Below are 20902 nucleotides of genomic sequence, written 5' to 3'. Positions count from 1 at the left end.
GGCAGTAACAGCCTCGTGTGACTGTTCCTGCATCAGCAATATATTGGATCAGACTGGTGCTCTGGTAAAATAATGCAAATGGTATTACAAGAGAAAAAAATCCTTATAATTTCTCAAATCAGCACAAAATGCTAACATCTCACAGCTGCAGGTCCAGATCAACTGAGCAGAATTTATATTTTCATCTATATTATCGGATGGTACTCGTAAGTTTCGGCTATAGCTTATCAGAAGGTATCTTGCTAATAATTTAATGAACATTTCATTTTCAGTTGATTCTGGATATGATCCCTTTTACTGACCTTAGACAGAATGGTGCAATTATAGGTGAAATTTGCACTTAAACATATAAAGCAAGACATATACTCATTAAAAATAATTGCATCAATGTGCAAAACATTTGCATAAATAAGAACATGTAGTTGGGATGGTGCTGTTGCCTCATACTTTCTGGGTAATGTGTGTTTTGGGTCCCCCAATGTCATATGGTATCCAGGGTGCACCTGGACCTGTGCTGCCTGGGATAGGTGAGTCCCCCGATCCCCAAACTTGGCCAAGACAGGGCTTGGAAAATATTAAAAATATCCAGTTCAGATTCATTGAGATTGCAATAACAGGCAGGAGTTGCATGAGGCCACTCAAGCTCCAACAAAACAAAACTTAATATACACGGATTCCACTTGTGAGCATATGAGCGTTCATACATTTGCTTTATTTGCAAGAGAGTGAAGATGTTCATTCCTGAAGTGAATGATCAGGTCGTTGCACTGATTCGTTCAGTTTGTTCTCCACCCCACTCAACTATTCTAGTCTCTAATCCACATCAATCTCCCCTTTTACATAGAAAACGATCAGCTACCAAGTACAAAACTATGTTTATTGGCACAAACCTGTAAAACTGCAAGGGAATCAAATCTTATTAATTTGTACAAGTAAGAATTTCATGAGACAAACTGGAAAGTTGGGTGTAAGTAGCGTTGAAGTACAAGAATAAGTGTCATTCCTTATGTATCAATCTTAAGTAAAAAATAAAGTGAACGATTCCATATAATGTGTAAATTGTATTAAATGAACTACTTAAATTATGCCCAGCGCCCGTCGGCAAACTCTGTCACTAAAGTTCGAGCAATTCTTACACTACTTCCTTTAAATCAAAAATATTTTCAAAAGGAGCAAGTAAATTCATAAACACCCCCCCCCCCCAAAAAAAAAGTCACACATGCACATACTATGCACACCAATCTAAAGATGTGCAATTTTGTTTATGTATAAAACAAGAGCACAGATTATAGTAAACCTTTATTACAAAGTTTCTTTATGTATACAAGTTTTTAAAACAAGACATTGGGTATATTTGTTATTAAAAATGGCACATTTATTGCTACATTACTGTTATATACAGGACAGTTCAATAACTAGATTATATTTATATATATAATATAAAAATAAAAACCGGGTCTGAGGCACTCTGAGAACAGTTGTGTCCTCAATGAATGTGAGATGGCAAGGTTCCACTTCAGTGTATTTACACTGGGAAGGGAAGAAGGGTTACTGGTGCATTCCATTCAAATCCATTCCCACATTGACAGAATACAACGTGACACGCATGGACATTTAGAGAACACTGGCTGCGCACACAGGTTCGAGCTCAGCTGCATCTGACAAGTTCACTACGCTGGCTTTTAAAGTCAATATTTTGGCAGCTGATTACACAAAGATCAGAGGCCATTTATGTCACTGACAGCACCGGGAGTGTGCAAAAGCAAGCACTGCTCTTCACGTTAAAAACGATCTAAAATTCCATTTCAGGTCAAATTGCAGAGATTGAATTCATAATGAAGTAAAATGCAATACAACTCAGTTGCCTGTATGTTTGCTATAACTCAGCCCAACCCATCCCCAAAAAATTTTCCAGTTACATATGTATGACCCAAAGCAATTCCAAATAACGGCTTTTATAGAAGAATCACACCTTTTCTAAGACACCTCAGAATCTCTGACAATAGGATGTGTTCCTTGACTGGCACACAGCTAGGAATGTGCAGCCCAGGCAACAATAATGATCTGGATGAAACTGGCAGAAGTCACACCTATGAATGCAAGAACACATTAAAATATGCAGCACTGTCCACGTGTCACTTCAAATGCATGGGAAGAAGTGATGCAAGAACCCACCAAACACACAAGGTAGCATGCTAATTCAAAAAGGCCTTATCTACAAACTATGACCCCTAACCCTCCGACATCAGTCATGTCATAGCATGACAACCTCTTGTAAGTGTAAACAGTGCCATGAGCTGCACTCACCTTTTCACCACTGGAGCTCAAAACAGGAAGGAGGGCATCTGATTAAAAAAAAAATAATGACGCAAAACCTAAATAGTACAAGACACGAGAGGCGGAGGGCCCTGCTATAAGCCGTCAAAGCATTTGAAATACAACCGTAAAACACGGCTGTCTCAGAAGTTCCCCAAAACCAAAAACAATAACCACACAATAATAACCACATATTACAACACCAAGGCAGGGGGGGCAGAGTGAAAAAAAAAAACATTTAGGCACTGAGGTATCACTCTCCAGTTTCATGTCTGGCCACATTACCTAACATCTGTTGCTTTCATTTAAAGTTTTACAAACCTTAAAATTAACAGAAGCGGATGGTCATTATCCACTCGGCTCCCACCTGCAGCAAGGTGACTAACAGCTATTCTGCCGCCAGCATTTATTCTTCCAGTCTGATGCATCAGCCTCCCTTGGCCTATTGTCAGCATACAGCGTTAATGCGGATAGTTTCAGCAACCATACAGAAGACCGGACGCATTTACAGGAGCGGACGCCTGCCTATTTGAAACGCCAATCTGCGTCGTACATTCAAAACCAATTGCATATGTAATTTCTACACATTCACCTTAGAGAATTTCACCTTTTTCTTAAAATCGCAATCAAGTCACAAGCCAAGTTGACATTTACACACCTTTCAATGGAGTCTCAGTTCCTTTTCCTGAAGGTGATTTTGATTGCTATATATATTCCACTACATAAGTCATTCAATTTCACCATTTCCAAACCAGCCCACTGAACTATATCGAGCTGTATGCAAGTACTTAAATCTGCAGGGAAACAGTGCTTATTATAGTTGTGAATGGTGGTGGCATTTTCTTTTTCCCTGCATCTTACCTTATCCTGTTTGTCACAATATCCATTGTAAAATGTAATATATGTTATGCAATATAAAAGTTTATGAAAGGATCCATGCATGCTTCGTTTTGCTAGTGGGATGTTGACCAATACTACTCCTTCGCAATCAAAACTGAACGCCACGCTGGCTAGGAGACCTATGCCAAAGCTTTGCTCCTTTAACATCTTGGGATTCCCAGCATTCTCCACGCAGGTGGCCAGGCTGCTTTCCAGTGCCTTTCAGCCAAAAGTCGGCCACTTCCAGACTCCAGAGGACCACTTCATCCTTCGGAAGCTGTTTTGGAGCTGTTCGTCGGTCTGATGAGAATTCCTGCTCTTCCTCGATCTCCGGACATTTCCTTGCTTAAAAGTCTATGGAAGCATGTAGGCAAAGCGACTCCAGGATCTTAGTATACTGAACAGACTCTGGTGCCACTAGCACTGACAAAAAGGCGAGAGTCAACACTGCTCAAGATCATGACCGCACTAAAACACCAATCTGAATAGCCCTCAAAAAAGGGAGGACTATCGGTAAGTCTGCTCACTGGAGCTGGGTGCTTTGTGCTGCTGTTGGGCCTGGCTGAAGGGGACATCAGAGAAGGTCCTTCATTATTTTGTGCTATAAAACAGCACTTGGGACTTAGCCAACATATATTCAGCCCCACAACCGAGGCAGAAAGGATTGAAATACTGTGGTTACACACAAAAATTGGACTCAGTCATCTGAAAAATAATCCATGTTAAGTCTAGAGGTATTAAACTTTAAGATTTATAATACTGGAAGTCCCATTATGGGGATTCTGGGACATAACTGCACTTGAAAGCCTGAATTCTTCACTACATTGGGTTCTACAAGCTACGTTTCTGCATACTATTAAACCCAGTTAGAAATAATTTTTTTCCGAGGAGGGGGACGCTTATTGTCTCCAAACATGGGCAGCTTGTTGACATATAAAACTGTGCTGGTTAGGCACGTTTGCATTTACATTTCATGAGATTTTTCTCAGGGCTCAGAGTTTCATGGTCTGTTTTTGTACTGGGTGCTTCCAAATCAGATGTTCAGATCATGGCAGAATGGTTTGCCGTAAACAGCACATCTGAACCGTTTCCTGCGGCTGTCTGCCATCCTCAACAGTACAGCTGGTTCTGTCAGTCTCCGTGGTTAAGATGTGTGTGGCTGTGTGAACATGCATCTTCTCAAATAGGCTTTCGTATAGAATGACAGAATGTGTACACACACTAAGAATGGTGGGGGGAAAAAAAAAATAAGGCCACATCTTCCAGGATCCCAGGAAGTTCCAAAGGATCTGGAGGAGGGAAACATTTTGGACTTTAAAAAGCAGCACGTACCTCTATCTAACATACAGCATATATGCGCCAAATGCCTACAGTTATCTGTTAGGCTGTACTCAACTCGCTTGAGACTCAGTGCATTAAGTGATGTTCAGTGTCCTCACATCACCTTACCTGAGAGTTACATATGGCTGACTGGGTTCTGCCCCTCTGTCCCCAGCCCAGGGTGTCCTGACAGCTGCATCTGGGGGTCAATCACCCCTGACACCTTCTCCTCCTCCCGCCGCTTGAGACACGCAGCCTTTGGGTTTAGATTGCGTTCTTTTGGGAGACACACACAAATTGCAGGGTTGAGTAGTATCTCTCCACACCTCGATAGTAATACGGAGTGCATACAATACAGAAAGGGCAGGAATTCACAAGCCAGCCCAAAGATACTGGGTGAACAGCACAACATACGTTTTATATGCATTGGGTGAGTCAAAGTCGGCAAGGATATTAATGACTGCATGACGGAAGCGGAGCAAGGAACAGTGATGAGGCAGAAAGACAACCAGTCAGTATAAAAAAAAAACAACAAAATAAAAACAAACCAATGCCCCCCATTTCACAGTCACATTCAATATATTTTCTGACATACAGCAGATAGTGAACTGAATGGCATGGGGACTGAAGCCAGAGGTAGAGGGGCAGCAAAGGCAGAACAGACAAGAGCGAGAGACCGACAGCGACATCTTCAGCTCCATGCCGTATATCTGTGTGGCGGCGCCGGCCAGGGCAGCGCGCAGGTATGGCGGGGAGCCCTACCTCGCACCTGCTTCTCCAGACTCAGAATGACCTGCACGGCCTGCTGCAGGATGATCAGCTTGGTCTGAGCCTTGTCGCTCTTCAGGTGCGCCTGGCACATGCGGCCCAGCTCCCGGAAGGCCTCGTTTATGTCCCGCACGCGCACACGCTCTCGTGCATTGTTAGCCAGGCGGCGCTCCCGGTCCCGCTGCTCCTTCTCTTCTGCCGTGAGGCCCTCATCTGTCACGCTGCTGCCGAGTGGGGGGGGGCGGGGGGGCAGTTAATTACTCCCAGAACTTTACCCAGCATGCCCTGGGTCTGCCCCACACCAACCAGTGCCATGAAGCTACAGTTTCGGCTAAGTGCACCGATACGATTCATCTTCCAAGGTTCAGAAGGCATAGCGAGAAAGGAGGCCTGCCTTCAGACCCTTTACAGCGACTTACAGCCACCATAAACAAACCGCTACTTCCTCGTGGGGAGCACGTGGAAGGATGATGTTCCAGAAGAGGAGGAAGGGACGGGAGAGAGAGCAGGGCAGGGCCGGTCAGCCAGTTGGAACCCGAACTGGAAGGCCTGATCCAGGGCTGTGAGGAGCTTCATCTAATACGATTGCGTTGCTTATGCCGCTGCATTCCACATCAAAAATGGCAACGTCGATATCATCTGGCGAGTTCTGCCCGATGAGAGTTAGTTTTGCAAACGTTTTCCTAAAGAGTTTAGCGTTTGACCAAACCGCTCAGTTGAGCCCGAGTGTTAGCCACTTGAGGCCAGGAGTTTTAAATTGAGACCGGGAGTTTCTGGGGGCTATTGGGGGCTGCGAGGAGGGAAACGCGGGCATGAAGAGGGCAAGAGAGAGGAGGCGTGGAGGACAAGTGCATATGTAAAGCTGCGGGGAAGCTGAGGGGGGAGACAGAGCCCCAAATATACCAGCGAGGTATTTATTGGATGGAAAGGCGAAGCTAGAGCCAGGACACAGGAAGACACTGAAAAAAGGGAGAGAGTGTCAGTAGTACAGCTGGTAGGATGTTTGTGTTTAAGAATGAAACCAGAATATGTGACAGACAAAGGACCAAGCTGGCAGACAACTCAAAGCTGGTTAAGTCAAGGTAAAGGGGGAAAACAAGAGGGCATCCTGCTGCATCTTCCCCATCCTCAGCAAACTGAGGAAGGCTGGATGAACGTGTCACAGGCAAAAGGCGAAGGTGCGTGTATGAGAGGATAAGGTCTGTCAGTTACACATGAGCTGCTGGAGGAAAAGGACTCTGGATGGAGGACTGACATTCCCATGCAGGGCTGCCTGCTCCCAGATGAAAGTGGGCGAATGCACCAAGACGGCATGCAGGACATCATGCATGCGTCGTCACGGGAACTCCCAGTGCTTCAGCCTGGACTTTCATCTTGCCGCGTTCTGTGGTCGTGCAATGGGAGGCGCCGTAGTGGGAGGAAGGAGGAGCGAGCAGGCAGAGGCAGGAAAGGCCGAGCGAGCACACGCATACAGTACACACAGTGAAAACAGCCCCATGCCATTGGGTTCCGGCCCGCCCCCTGTAGGGGGGCAGCCTTCGGCTGAATGCCTACGCCGGCTCGGCCAGCAGCCCCACTGACCTCGTACTTGCTGCTCCAGGTTGAGTATAACATTAACGGCCTGGTGCAGGATGAGCAGCTTGGTCTGGGGTTTCTCGTTGCTCAGGTGCAGCTGGCACATTCGGCCCAGTTCCTTAAAGGCCTCGTTGATGTCGCGCACCCGCAGGCGCTCACGAGCGTTATTGGCCACCCGCCGCTCTTTCTCCCGCTCCGCCTTCACCTCCAAAGGAAGATCCTCATCGTCATCGTCATCGTGATCGTGACTAACAGGGGTTGGAGGCCAAAACCAGGCAGGGGAAGGGGTGGAGGTAAAGACAGGAAAATCACCACACAGACCAACACCCCTTTGCGATTCAAACTCCCGCCAGAACACCATCTCCATATTAAGACATGGAGTCGCTGTAGTGCACCAACAGTTGTGAGGCTGCAGTTTCCCTGGGCTTAGTGCACAGACACCCCTCCTTTATACATTACCAGTGCTCAATAGCCTATTTTGTCACTGTATTTTCTTACTCCTCTGGGGAGCCACACAGGTCAGGTGTCACATGACAAGTAGGGCATTTACTCTAGTCCCTGGCTTGAGAACACCTGGATTTTCTGAAAGGGAAATGCTTCTCTGAAAAATCAGCATACACCATATAAATGTGTGCTGGTAGATTTCCAAAAAAAAAAAAAAAAAAAAAGATGCAGTACACATACTACAAAGGCTATCATATTCCACTGAAACTTCAGCACCAGTTTAACAGTGATGCATAAAATGAACAGGGCCCAAGGCACCAATGACCTCAGACCATCAGAGCAGCTACCTCATTCTGGCACGCGGCCCTTTAGATTCCTTTCGGTCATCTTCAGACTTATCACCAATGGAGGCGTTCTCGTCATCCTCTTTGTCCTCCCTCTTGATGTTGGAGCTGCTGGAGGAGTGGGAGGAGTGGGAAATACCACTGGGCAGGTCTGAAAGAGAAAACGGGTAAATGACAACCTTTCCCGTCATAAGCAGACCAAAGCCAGTAGTGAAAACTGGCCACACAGAGGCAGGGATGCACACTGGGGTAGCTGGGACACTTACTGGGAAAGGAGTCCGGCTGACTGAGCTCAGGAAGGGTGTTCAGCTGAGTGGGAACAGATCCACGATGTCCGTGTAACATAGTACCACCAGAGGGCAGACTCGGTGGGTCGTCATGGTGACTTCCAACCTGCGAGTGAAGGCGGATGACAAGGTTAAATGGGCAGGCCCCCCATTTCAGCACTGTAATCTGGTCAGGGATCACGCCAAGGCGCGCGGCAAGCTCACCATAGCCGGGTGACGAGCACCAAGGCCCAGGCTGGCACCGGCAAAGGACTGGCTGCTCAGCAAACCGCTCATGTCGCTCTGATCAGCGTGGGCGCGCATGACGTGGATGGCCTCCTCCAGGTGGTCCTCCAGCTTGTTCTGCAGCAAGGAGGACACGAATCAGAGGGAGAAAAACTTCCATGGAATAAGTTCATCCAAACGGCATGACGCGTTGGTACTCACCAGTGCGTGCAGCCCGCCCTCAAAACCAGGCGACAGGGACGACTGTCCGGATCCCCGCGACCACTGGGACACTGTTGCCGAGGATTGAAAAGGCATCCGATTTAGTGCAAAAGTACACAGCATTCAGCAAGACCACTTAATCTACAGGTGAGAACAGGAGAGGTCAATCGAGACAGCTGGGCAAAAACAGAGCTAAACTCAGCAGCGCACCAAAAAAAGACCAACTGAATATGAAGTACTACTTCAAAGTACAATTCACCTTAAGCACAGCAGATGGCGCTATAGTCTTTAAGAGCACTCACTACTGCCAGCATAGCCAGGCAACAAGATTTCCTGACTTCATTGTGGTGCCTTCTGTAACCTGTTGCTCCGTTTTGTTACATTCCAACTTTCCGGGAATTCCATCATAAGCACCGAAGAAACCCTCCCCTGAACCTGTCACCGAATCATGACGGAAGAGTGCATCACGGGTACCTGCGATGTTCTGAGGCGAGCTCACGGGAGTGGTGGGGCTGGACGGGAAGGTGTTTCCGTTGGGGTCAGAGGAATAGATCTGTGCACGTTCAAAACAGCTAGCATTAGCGCCATCATCAAACATCTGCTGTAATAAATGGATCGTCCAGCAGGGGGCAGAATGAAAATGCAAAATGTTTCTCTCACCGAGGCTAACGCCTTCCCAATCTCATCCCCTGAACTCCCGGTCACACCTCGATTGACTGGGGAGCAAAGGCAACATACAATAATGCAGAGCATGCAATTCCACACAGTTCTAAGGAATCTTTCGGCAGTGCACGATGTCTGTGGCTTGAGTCGTGGGAGAAATCACACAATTTCAACAGAGCACATTCAGTGTTATAGCTGTAACGTTAACTTTGCATGCCGAAGTGGATATCGATATGGGTGCCATACCCAGAATGCCATCTGCGCCACTGACGGGGGGGGTGAGATTGGAGATCCCATAGGCACCCGAGCCAGCGTGACAACCAGAGGTTAAGCTACCGTTCACCTCACTGCCGTGGAGGGGGTAGTTCTGTTGGGACAGGGCAGGATGCCGCTTCTAGGGGGGACAAGGGGCACACAGGAAGTCAGAACCATGACCAGTCTCAATGCCAGCAGAGCAGGTCTGAGGAGCAGCTCTGTGCTGCTGCAAGGCTACTCACCATCCTGTCCTGGGGGCTGACCGCAAAGGGGCCAGGCTGACCCAGCTGAGGGGAACTCCCCAGCACAGAAGGGAACCCGGATTGACCCAGTGATCCAGGCAAGGCCCAGGTGTCAGGACTGTCTGCATGAAGGCAGAGAGGAGACAATCATATTTAAATGCACCGAAGTCAGAGATGCACGGACTGCATCGTGGAATCACCGCACAGCCCGCAAACACCAACCTTGCATGTAAAAGGAGGACGGGTAGACAGGGCCAGGCTTGGAGCCAGGATAACCAGCACTCTCCCGGTTATAGTCCTCCCCTGACGAGGAAGCGTAGACCTAGAGGACACAGGATCTACAGTGAAGTCAACTCGCACCTGCTGTCACATTTACAACCACATCATGCTGCCTATTTGGTCTGACGGACTCATCATGCGGAAGAGGGTGCCCATGCCCCATAGCGGCAGGCTGGCCCCCACCAGAGGAGGGACGGTGGCGGAGCGAGAGCTGTGATTAGGCGGCTGCTTCTTATCTGCATTTTTAATCACATCCTGACATCAAAGAGCACGCAGCCCCCTCAAAACGCCACGCAATCATGTGGAGAATATGTTAATCGGAATGTGTGAAAGCTTTGGCTCATGCATGACTGGCGCAAAATGGCCACGCCCTAGTCTAGACAATCCCCACCCCCCGCTCCGGCAACTGTAGAACCCAGAACTGACTTTTCTTTGTAATTTGATTAAACAGGGAGAAGTGAAGAGAAGCATACAGAAATGCACTTCTAATTACAGAGCCATCTGCCCGTTCCTGGAGTCCGGCCAACTCCACAGGCAGCTGGCTCTGGGGGGAGGGGTGGGGGCGAGGGGAGAATAAGATGGAGGAAGTAGTAAGAAAAAAGAAAAAAAAAAAAAAAAAACAGACCAAGAACAGGAGAAGACTGCAGCAAGGGGGCAGGAGAGGAAGAGGGTCGGTTTTGCTTAATTCATCAAGCAGACACCGAGATGTAGAACGGCAAGCAGTAATGCTGCAGGTTTTCTGCTCAGCCACCAGGGGACGGAGATTAAGACTGAGCAGCACAGACTCTGCGACCTTCTAGAACCAGGCGTCCGGCCATTCGGAAGCTCTCAACGCTGCATGGAAGAATGACTAATGTAAGGGCTGAATCGGTCCCCTTCATACAGATACCAGCTTAGCATGCGCCAAACAATCAGCAGCCTAACACAGAGCTTAGGAAGAAATACAAGAGTATTCCAGACAAGAAAATAGCGAAGCAGATTCTGCCTAACCATCAGGATGCAGGTATCAACACAAGTTTTAAGCCTGTAAGTCAATCAGCCAATTACAAAGCAGTGGTTCTCAACTCCAGTCCTGGGGACCCACTGTTGGCTGATTGAGAGGTCATCCCAAAAACCCGCACCGACACCGGCCCTCCATGGATCAGGGTTCCTACCCCTGCTATAAGTGAACACAGCTTACTGCATGTGGCAAGAGACCACATGGGCAGTGTGGGTAGGGATGGACCCACTTGTGGGGTTTGTAAAAAAACGTGCCCCAACGAATACCCTCACTAAGCCTCTTCTCCCTCCAGCATCATGGCTGAACAGACCAGACCAACTCACCGAAGATGGAAGTCCGGCAGGAACCTTCCTCACTTTTTTCACCGGGGCTTCTATCAACGAAAAGAAAGAAAAAAAGTACGTTTATTCCATTAGTCTATCCATACATCATACAGATCCAAGAAAAGGTCAGAGACTATCCAAGAAAACACAAAACATGAGGCAGGGACACTCTGGATGGGATGCTGGCCCAAAGGACACACTCTCATACACCATGGAAATAGGGCAATTTTGACACTTTGCTTCTCATATTTTTGAACTGGAGTCTCCACAAAGAAAGGGACAACAAGCTGAAATGCACAGCTTGGTTTGATCCATTAGTCACTGTGGGAAAGAAATATTGTGCATCACTGGAGAACAGCTTACTTCCGCTATGAGATCTATCACCACCACTACTACTGCTCTTTATTAATTCCCTGTAGGGAAATTCTCTTTTCACCTAACCCTTCCTGCTCTCCAGACACATACATAGCTGAGAGGATGGCAGTGAAGGGCAGCCTTCTGCAGCAGAGCCCATAGAGCTGGCGGTTATGGGCCCACAGACATAAATATTCTGCCAAGGTCGGCCTCGAACCGGTGACCTACCCAACTCGGGCACAGAGGTCCGGCCCGCTGAGCCGCCCGCTGCCCCAAATGGACACACACTGGCTGTCACTATTCACCTGGCGCCATTTTAATCTGAGAAGCTGCCAGTTAGTACGGAGGCCGTCTTCTTACCGATAGGGGTGTCCAGAGGGCGTCTTCTTGGGTTGCTGGGGCAGGTGTAGTACGGCGGAGCCTTGAGCCCTGGGACTGACAGGGCGTCAGGCCCGGGCATGACCATGTCGCTGGATAAGAAGCCCGGCTGGCGAGGGCAGAGAAGGGCAGCGTGAGAGAGAGGACAGACCAAACTACTCAACACCGATCTGCAGGTCGCCGCGCTCACCTGAGACACGAAGGAAGAGTAATGCCCCCGCTCGTTTTTACCTGGAAGAGAGAAGCAGACATGACCACAAGAGGCAGTGAAGGCAGTGAAGGCAGTGAAGGCGCGGCGGCCCAGTCCATTAAGGTACCAGGTCAACATCGTAAGCAACAAAAAGTACCACCTGACAATTTCACACACTCTCATAGGCAGAAATTTTCACGGAACAGACAGATGTGTTACTCAAGGCTACAACAGTAGATTTTCTCTGAACGCGACATGTAGACCATCAGCTTCTGCTCTTAGACCCATTAAGGTGCTCCACTGTATTGGGAAATAAAACCAGAGCCAAGAACAGGCACATGGACGCAAAGGGAAACTGCCGCTTTGCCGTGAGGCTGGAGTTTGTGGAGTTTCATTATCAGTGAATTCAGTGTCTCCACATGCGATGCCATATTTACGCATTCAGACAAAAATGCACCTGACAAATCACCTCATTAAAAACAGTGCAGAAATAAACACCACCCACCCCCCTCCAATCCTGTCCTGCCTAAAGCAGGAGAAACTCCAGGCCAAAGCAAAAAAAAAAAAGCCCAAAGACAGTTCATACTCTGGTGCCCTTAATAGACCGACCCCTTGAGAGGGACAGGGGATGAGGGTTCAGGTCTAAGCCATTCATCCGGCCAAACAAACAGACGTCATCCTGCTCTACTTAGGGTGTTCATCAATTCACTTTCTGGGTGAGTGGACGTGGGGCAAGTGGCCTAGCGCACCAGTGTGGGAGAAGAGGTTACTTGGAGCTGCGATGCTGGGTTAATTAACTTAACAGGAGACAGAAAGTAGTTCAGCCAGCATACCAACAATCCCAGCACTGAGGAAAGGAGAGTGAGGCAGGCCATCCTGTTCGCCGTAGTGGGGGCTGTCACCAAAACCCTGCGGGGACAGAGGTGCACACATCAGGACGGATACGACCAACCAAGCAGCCTCTGCTTTCACAGATAGGGCAGGAAAGCCTCACCACTGGTTTTTACCACTATGACATGTAATTCATAAACTGCTGATTTTTTTGTTCTTGTTAAGCACTAGAAAGTTGAGTGAAGAATCATAAATAAAAATAAGTCAAATAAAACAAGTTCTCTTTATGCATGTCTGACATCCTATTAACTGGTTGTCTGGTGATGGTAGTCAAATTCGAGGCTGTCCTTTAACTTTACATGCACTAGTTTAAATACTGCTCTGTTTCATGGGAGACAATGGTTAAGTCCCTTGTAGAAAGAATGCCTCAAATTGTCTCTGCTGGTTACTCACGAATCAAAGATATGACATTCTTACTAATAAAAGGTGCTGAAAGGGTGAGCATATTGTAAATTTGTTCGTAAAAGAAGAGTATTTTTAGTAAATGTTAAGAGTAACATTTAGTAAACATTTATACATCTCAGCGTGTGCAAAAAAAATTTGACTGGTAGTGTATTTCCTTAGCCATACAAGTGCCATCCAAAATAGGGCTGCATGGCAGTAAGGATCGCACTCAAATGATTAAAGTTTTGTGTGGAAACCTGAGTATTTACAGGTGAGAATTACAGATTAAAGCAAACTGCAGTCAGGCAATTTTTTTTCCCCTCCCACCAAAGTTAGGGGATTAGCTTTTGGCCAAAATAACTTGTCTATGAAAACAGTTACATAACAAAACAGGATTCTAAAGCTAAAACCACTGGATTCTAGCCCTAGGCAGAACAAGGATATTACTATTCATGTAACACTGGCTTTTACCCGTCCATGAGTGAGGGAGCGGCTGTTCTCGTCTTCCGGTCCCCAGGACCCCAGGCTGTTACGTTCCTCCACTGGATGATATGCAAAAGGATTAGGCTGCACATCACACACAGACACTAGACAAACACGCAAACACTTGTTGCTGAAAATTGCAGCATGTAGGGGGGCTAGAGGAGACCATCTCGGGCAGCATATATCGGAGAAAAACTAGCATTTCGCATCCAGGTTAAAAGAAAACAATTTGCTTACGCCATAACCAACAAGTCGTAATCTTATTAATGACTAACAAGTAGTTTACCTTGAAGCACATAGCCTGAAGTATTGCACCTTACTTTTGAAAGTCAAAGTAAATGCTTTCAATAAAGGCAAAAAAAATTTGAACTGGGTCTTTAGATCGTGACCCTTTGCAACCGTAAGTAGCCTAGGAGCTATTTTTATTAAAATCTAACTCATGAAGCAGGGCATGCGAGTAGAAGAGGTGGAGCTCAAGATCTCAGTGATTTCAGTGGTATCCCACTCAATCATTCTGGCACCAGTAACAGAGTTTAGTCAGAATTTGAACTCATCCATCGTTAACTCAGACTGTGTATTTGGGACGACATGGGACATGTTTTGACTGTCGCTCGTGGCCCCTGTGCCTTTCACCACTTCCTGCTAACCATTATGCAGCATCTCTGACCAATGTCTCTCAGCACGTCTACGTCCATCGCTCCCATCAGACTTAAAGGGAAATACAAAAAAAGGAAAACCCACAGTGCATGCAGCCCAGTGTTTCTCTATAAAAGCAGGCTGAATACTAATTGCTGGTACAGAAATTTCTACGCCTCCCTCCGCCACATTAAGCTCACCATGCCTCTGCAGAGAGAGGCGGCTTAATTGCACACTGATTTGCATAATTGTGCATATTAATTTAGCTGCTGTATGAATATTCATGTTCTTTTGATTTTTTTTAAATAAAAAATAAAGTGAAAGGCTGGGGGAGTGAGCGGGGACTAGCACATTGTGCCACCAGCAGTCATATGGCCACTAATCAGCTGTGCAGAGCCTGTTAGCGTCACGTCGCTATTATTTCAGGGTTAGAAACACCAGTAACCTTTTCACCAGCAAGGTATTGGTGGTGGGGCACTGACAAAAAAACGAAAGCGGAGGAGCGTTCAGAGATACAAACCAGTCCGGACTGCCTGCAGAGAACAGCAGTGGCCCTCCAATAGCGACAAGCAGAAAAATGGCTAACGACTCAACCATCAGCACATACCAAGTGTGTCTGAAGGCGTGGCGTAGCCCCTGTGTGGGCGATTACTGACAGAGGCCCTTAAATTTAGGCTACAATCAAATTAGGGGGGTGATGACTAGAAGGGGATGGTGGGAAACTGCTACATTTCCATGCTGAAAACCCCATCGTGTAGACAATGGAAACACGACTACTCTGCATATACTTGTTCCACTGAGAAAGAGGAAGATGCACCTTAGACAGAGATAACGGCCACCCTCCACATGAACTGAATTTAAGTTTAATTTATTTTTTGTAGATCCTATTTATCTAAAGCAACATTCTTTGATAACACACCATCAGACGATCCCTAGAGCTTTTGGGGGGCCCAACTATGATATCAGTCTGCTGATCCTGGGTTTTGAACCTATGACCTTCCAATCACAGGTACAGCCTCCTAAGTGCTAAGACACACACCAAACAGGACTGCCTCTTCAACTTTGTAGGAAACCCAAGAAAAAGACACCACGATGGAGGCAATATTGTGTCACAAATGGAATACAGTCAATTCTCTCACCAAAGGTAAATTTTCTTAGTAACATGAGACTCTTCTTTGCCTAGCAAACATGCAGCAAGCTTCAGGTCTACACGTGGGACCCCTCCAAACAACTGCTGCTGGTCTGAATGGGTCTAATGGGCCTGGCCCCTCAGGAGAGTTTGGCACTATAATCATATGTGTGACGTTCAGCACACAGGCTTACAGAAAATGGGGGACAGCGGATGGTACCCAAGTCAAACAGCAAGGATTTGCACTCATCGTTAGGATGACAGAGGGCAATCAATAGCAGGCTGACCTCAATCAATAAGAACAACACGAAACATCCAGACTAACATCTAAATTAGCAGTAAAACAACAGTTCTGTCAGCAAGGTACCTATATGATAAACATCGATGGACATTTTACTGTATATCAGCTTCTGGTTCAGCTACCAACTATACAGTATAGAAACTTCTTGCCGACTTTTCACTTCTTCTGCATTTTTTGTGCCAGGGTGCATTTAAAAATACCGTGTAAGATCTCGGTTTCACTCTGTCAGTAAATGAAACCACACAGCCAGGTCCCAAAGGGAGGCACTGAAACTCCCCCTTGTGGTTGTTATTGCAGGTGCACATGATCCTTTTAAAATGAAACATTCAAGGCAGCATCATATAAACACCACACAGTTGAGTAGGCCTTACCGGTATGGTAACACTTAAATAAGTTACTGGAGAGTCAAGGAGGCACAGTAACGCTACCTTGGCTTATGTCCATCCAGACAATACAGAATTAACAGCCTTTTAAGATACAGTCAGACATCTCTCACTTTACATTGTGTATTTAGAAGCAAAGGAGTCTGAAGAAACAGAGCAGCTCATTTCCTGCCACCTACGTCACACTCAGAGTGGGACACTGACTAGGGTTTAGCAAAATAGGTTCAGTGGGACAGCAGCAAAGCCTCTTCCTGCCAGTGGTTTGATTGGGGGGGGGGGGATCTTCCAATATAACACCATCTAGCTATCAGAGGAACAACGACATCAACTCAGAGGGGCACAAGAAAACACTGGAAGCTAAACAATTAAGGTAATGTACCAAAAAATTATTTGATCTTCCAGGAAGGAGACTGTCCCAAAATTGCTTTTACGCCTCTGTTGATCAATTTGCCTGTATATACACCTCTATAATGTAACAGTTTTTCTGCAGAGTGAGCTGGGTTGTTGAAAGTCATCCCCTAGCATGTCCACATCACTGGAGAATTTTCCAGATGCTCAGCCAGTGACACAGCTCACAGGAGATGGTTGTACTAGAAGCACTGCAAGCTTCGCCTCATCGTTGAACCAAGCAGCAAGCATGTGAGGGGAGGAGTGAAGACGTTTTGGAAAGAAGATGAGACAAAAACCAAGGAGATCGGTCTCAATTCATATAGAGGCATTAAAAAACAATCAGGAAACGTTACCTGAGCCTACAAATTGGCTGCTGCCTAGCGTCATTGGCCGGGTCTTCCCGTTCCCCACAGGTGGAGCAAACGTCTAGTAGGGGCAGGGCAATTCAGAATAATCAACCATAAAGAGACTGTTAGCATGATAACCCAGTACTACACAGAGTACCCCAATACATCAACTCAACACACTGAATAGTAGCAGGTCACTGCTTAAAGTAATACAGGTTTTCCACTCCTGGGAAAACTAAAAGTGCTGGATTGTTTGCTACAGAAGTAAGCTTTTCAAGCAAATTTTAGTATTTAGACAAATCTCTATTACTTAAGACGAAAATAAATCAAGCTAGTTTTGGAAGGATTTTTATATAGATTCAACATCATGCTGGACCATTCCAAATTAATGAGTTTACGTTGGTTGTAGGCCCTTGTTCTGGTATTCTAGAGCAGAACATTTTGAGTTGTAATTTGCAACTAAAGGTAATCCACAAATCAAAAAGTGCCAGATTCATAATGGCCGTCTCATGTTTGGAATTTAATAAATCTTTTTGTAATTCTCCACCTGCAGCTCTTCACCAACTAGGAGCAATATGAGCATGTTGTCTTGAAGTATTACAGACGTGGACAATGTCATCCAACAATAAAGCATATCACAGACCAATCAAAACCAGAGTTGACAGATACCAAGAGGACCAATCAAAAACACACTTACCGTACTGAAGTCCAGCAGGTCACTAAGCTCCTTGTCTGTGCCCACAGCAGCCATTCCGTGTGACTGCTGCGTGTTCATCCCACTTGGAGATAACCAGCTTCCTTCTAGACACGACCAGAGGACAGAATCGGCCATAAGCAGATTTTCTTAAGCTTTACAAAAGGTCAGAAAAAATTAAACCAACACTTTTAAGATTGTGGCCACAGTATATCTACTCCTCTATACATTTTAGTCCAGGATTCCCCAAATCCGGTCCTGGAGGACTGGAATCCAACACAGTTGGCTCTGGAGCAAAGGTAATGCTCAAGGGCCTATTAGCAAACTGACCAACTAGAGTAAGTCAGCAAGAGCAAAGTGATCAAACACAATGACATTAAAAGTTTTTAAAAGGGTCACAAAAAAAATGCATCCTTTGGGAAAATCAAATGCCCCCATACCCCCAACCATCACTCAAAAACCAATACAACACTAAAAAGCGAACACCTTGTTCTTGTGCTAGTAACACACGTGTGTAGATCACATCTGTGATACACAATGATAGCCCACCCTAAATTGCCCGACACCTCCGTCAACCAGCTCTTCCAAGATAACACAGCTGTAAAGTGCTCAGGTAGTTATTCTCAGTCTGGATAAACATCTGCTTCAAAAACTACACATCTCAGTGGGAAACAGATACAGCAGTCTGTTTTAATATCGATAAGAATTTCCCACTTGGGATTAAGGAAGTATAGCCTATATCCATTACTAGAATTTTGAAAACTCCTCACACTTACACCAAGAGGCTGGTTACTTCACAAAAACACACTGTTGTGTTAATCACGTTTATTAACCCAGAAGAAAAAAAAGTTACACTGCATCAACAGGTGGTGCATTTTCGCACCTTAACTACTAGTCGACTAAAACCCACTCTCCAGTATTAAATTGAACCAACAAAACTGCAGCAGTCCCAGTAAATAACACGCAATGTTGGCCCAGGGCACCATTATAATTCCAAAAGTACTATAATGAATGACTAACCACTATGTCCATCTGAACCTTTGAATATGTCAGATTTTTTAAAAAAAACAAGTTTTCACTTTGAGTGCACCAATAGTCAACTTCAACAGGAAACCGAAATAATGCAAAAATTGCGGGTTAGTCCTGTGACAGCGTTATTTGACCGATGTGAGAAAATCTTAATGGTAAAATGTCTTCATATTTTCAGTTAAGGTGCGTGCCTGGTGAGTCACCGGGTCAAGGTGGACGTCGCGAGAGGTCCAGTCGCGCGCCGCCCGAACGCCAACGCCACTCACGCCGCAGCACGCATCGGCATCGATCGATCGATCGATCGATTAAAAATTAAGACGTCCGAGACCGCACACTCCAGACAGATTTCTAACATACTGCAACGTACGGTTAACGTTTCTCAACCATTTGTGTTTCGTGATGACAAAAATCTAAAATCCGAGCGAACAAAAATAAGCAGGTGACACGATCAAGTAGAAACTGAAAAATGAAGGGATATATAATTAACTTTAATATTAATACCTGACATTGCACTGCATATACTTCCGCTGTAACATTTGCGTTATAATTCATCGAAGAAAAAAATTCTTGTCTGGGGCTGTGTCCGTGTAAGTAAACCACCAATCACATATACATTAGCTCACCAAAATATTCAGTGGTATTTGATTAAATCAGAACCATTAACCACCAGCAGCCAGACAAACACCTACATAGCAATAAAACGCCTTTCGCGCAATCGCGTCTCCAATTTCCCCCCCAACTTCACATCGGAGCTTAGGCGACGAATTGTTTAATACCGACTGTGTACTAGCTAGATTCACAGCCATTACAAAAACATCCAAAATAGTACAGTGAATAATAAGGACCCCATACTCTTAAAATAACCCGTCGTGTGAGTTACACGGCAACAATCTCGAGTTTTGATTTAATCACCCCATACAGCTCCGTGAGATTTCACGAAAAAAAGACCGAATATTGGCTTCTCCGTACTCACCATTAGAGTACACAAGGATTATAGATGCAACGTTTTCCCCTTTATAAAAATAGTCGTGCAGCGCAAAAAACACCAATACGAGCTCTTAATTGAGGGCAAGCATGACACTGGTTTAAAAAAAAAAACCAAAGTTAAGCGGTCCCGGCTGGACCCACAAAAGTCTGCACATCTGTCCAATTTGCATTAAAGGGCTTGCGCGAGGAGGAGGAGGGGTGGGGGCACAAGGAATTTCCTGCCAAATATGCAACAAACAAAAGTCAAATAAAACGCTCCTTCGGAATTTCGACCACCTTATGTATTTCGAAGAATTAAAAATCACTTCCACTTTGAAGATAATACAAATACCTACGCAGCCATTATAAAAACAAAGTAAAAAGGACCGATTTAATGCATCCACATATTCCCAAAGATGTTTTTAAATTATCTAACATAAGCCACAATAATTAAAATATATACATTTATTCGCTGTATAATACGGTTTTACAGGCTGAAGGGCCGTCCTACTTATATTCGACCAACTTCAGTTTCTTTTAAACTTTAATACTAGTCTTCACAAGAGTGAACAAAGGATTAATTGCCACCTCGATGAAACGTACACGCAACTTGCAGAACAGATAAAAGTCCGATATCACCTATGAACAAACCCACGTTTAAAACTTTATATTTAGTTTTTTCTAAAAGTTTTATTTATAAAAGACTCGCCTAAACACACAACTATTCTCATTCCAAAACACCTGGCTTTAAGGCGGGCATATTTACCTTATATTAAAAGTCTGGCTTCGAACAGCAGAAAATATATGGACGGCACTGTAGGAATAGCGTGAAACTTAAAAGGGAATTCCCTTCAACGTTTCAAACTCGGCGGATTAACCGAAGCAACTGCATCCTCCGTTCTTCTATAAACGTGATTTGAGGGACAGTCCAGGGCGTTTATACAATCTAGCGTTTCTGCATCCACACAAACTCTACAACTCTTCTATGTATCTTTTTTCTTGCTACAATTGATACCATTTCATCTGCGAGGTAGACATCTTAACAACCTCCACATTGTCAGCCTCAACATTATATCCCTCCGCAAAAAATAAGGACGTTGTCACCAGCGGTGTCCAATTTCATACATTGAATAAAAAGTTCGACAGTTTACATTTAGGCAACGAAGAGCATATAATAACTGTATCCTCATACGCAGACTTATTTGTGCACATCGATTTCTCCGTAT

The 20902-nt window shown here is 45.5% G+C and overlaps 1 protein-coding gene across 3 annotated transcripts; it reads right to left on the bottom strand.

The window, feature by feature from the left end:
- Positions 1–1286: 1286 nt before the first annotated feature.
- Positions 1287–20743, bottom strand: LOC111836660 (transcription factor E2-alpha-like). 3 transcript variants are annotated; one of them, XM_023798140.2, is made up of 20 exons: positions 20443–20743; positions 17685–17788; positions 16994–17066; positions 13790–13860; positions 12877–12952; positions 12044–12084; positions 11836–11962; positions 11122–11171; positions 9742–9841; positions 9520–9641; positions 9269–9416; positions 9020–9075; positions 8834–8912; positions 8360–8430; positions 8138–8275; positions 7913–8039; positions 7650–7797; positions 6865–7106; positions 4645–4791; positions 1287–4484 (listed from the first exon to the last, which is right to left on the bottom strand). In XM_023798140.2, the coding sequence occupies exons 2-19, from the start codon at positions 17760–17762 to the stop codon at positions 4652–4654; spliced, it is 1887 nt and encodes a 628-aa protein (XP_023653908.2). In that variant the 5' UTR covers positions 17763–17788; positions 20443–20743; the 3' UTR covers positions 1287–4484; positions 4645–4651. The 3 variants fall into 3 exon arrangements, with proteins under 3 accessions (XP_023653908.2, XP_023653911.1, XP_023653909.2); XM_023798143.2 differs by lacking the exon at positions 6865–7106 and adding an exon at positions 5278–5507; XM_023798141.2 differs by lacking the exon at positions 20443–20743 and adding an exon at positions 19684–19830.
- Between the last annotated feature and the right edge of the window lie 159 nt (positions 20744–20902).

The sequence above is a fragment of the Paramormyrops kingsleyae genome, chromosome 21 (assembly GCF_048594095.1).
Source record: "Paramormyrops kingsleyae isolate MSU_618 chromosome 21, PKINGS_0.4, whole genome shotgun sequence".
NCBI classification, from domain to species: Eukaryota; Metazoa; Chordata; class Actinopteri; order Osteoglossiformes; family Mormyridae; genus Paramormyrops; species Paramormyrops kingsleyae.
The sequence above is the reverse complement of the archived record's forward strand: the minus strand, read 5'-3'. Positions and strand labels throughout refer to the sequence as shown.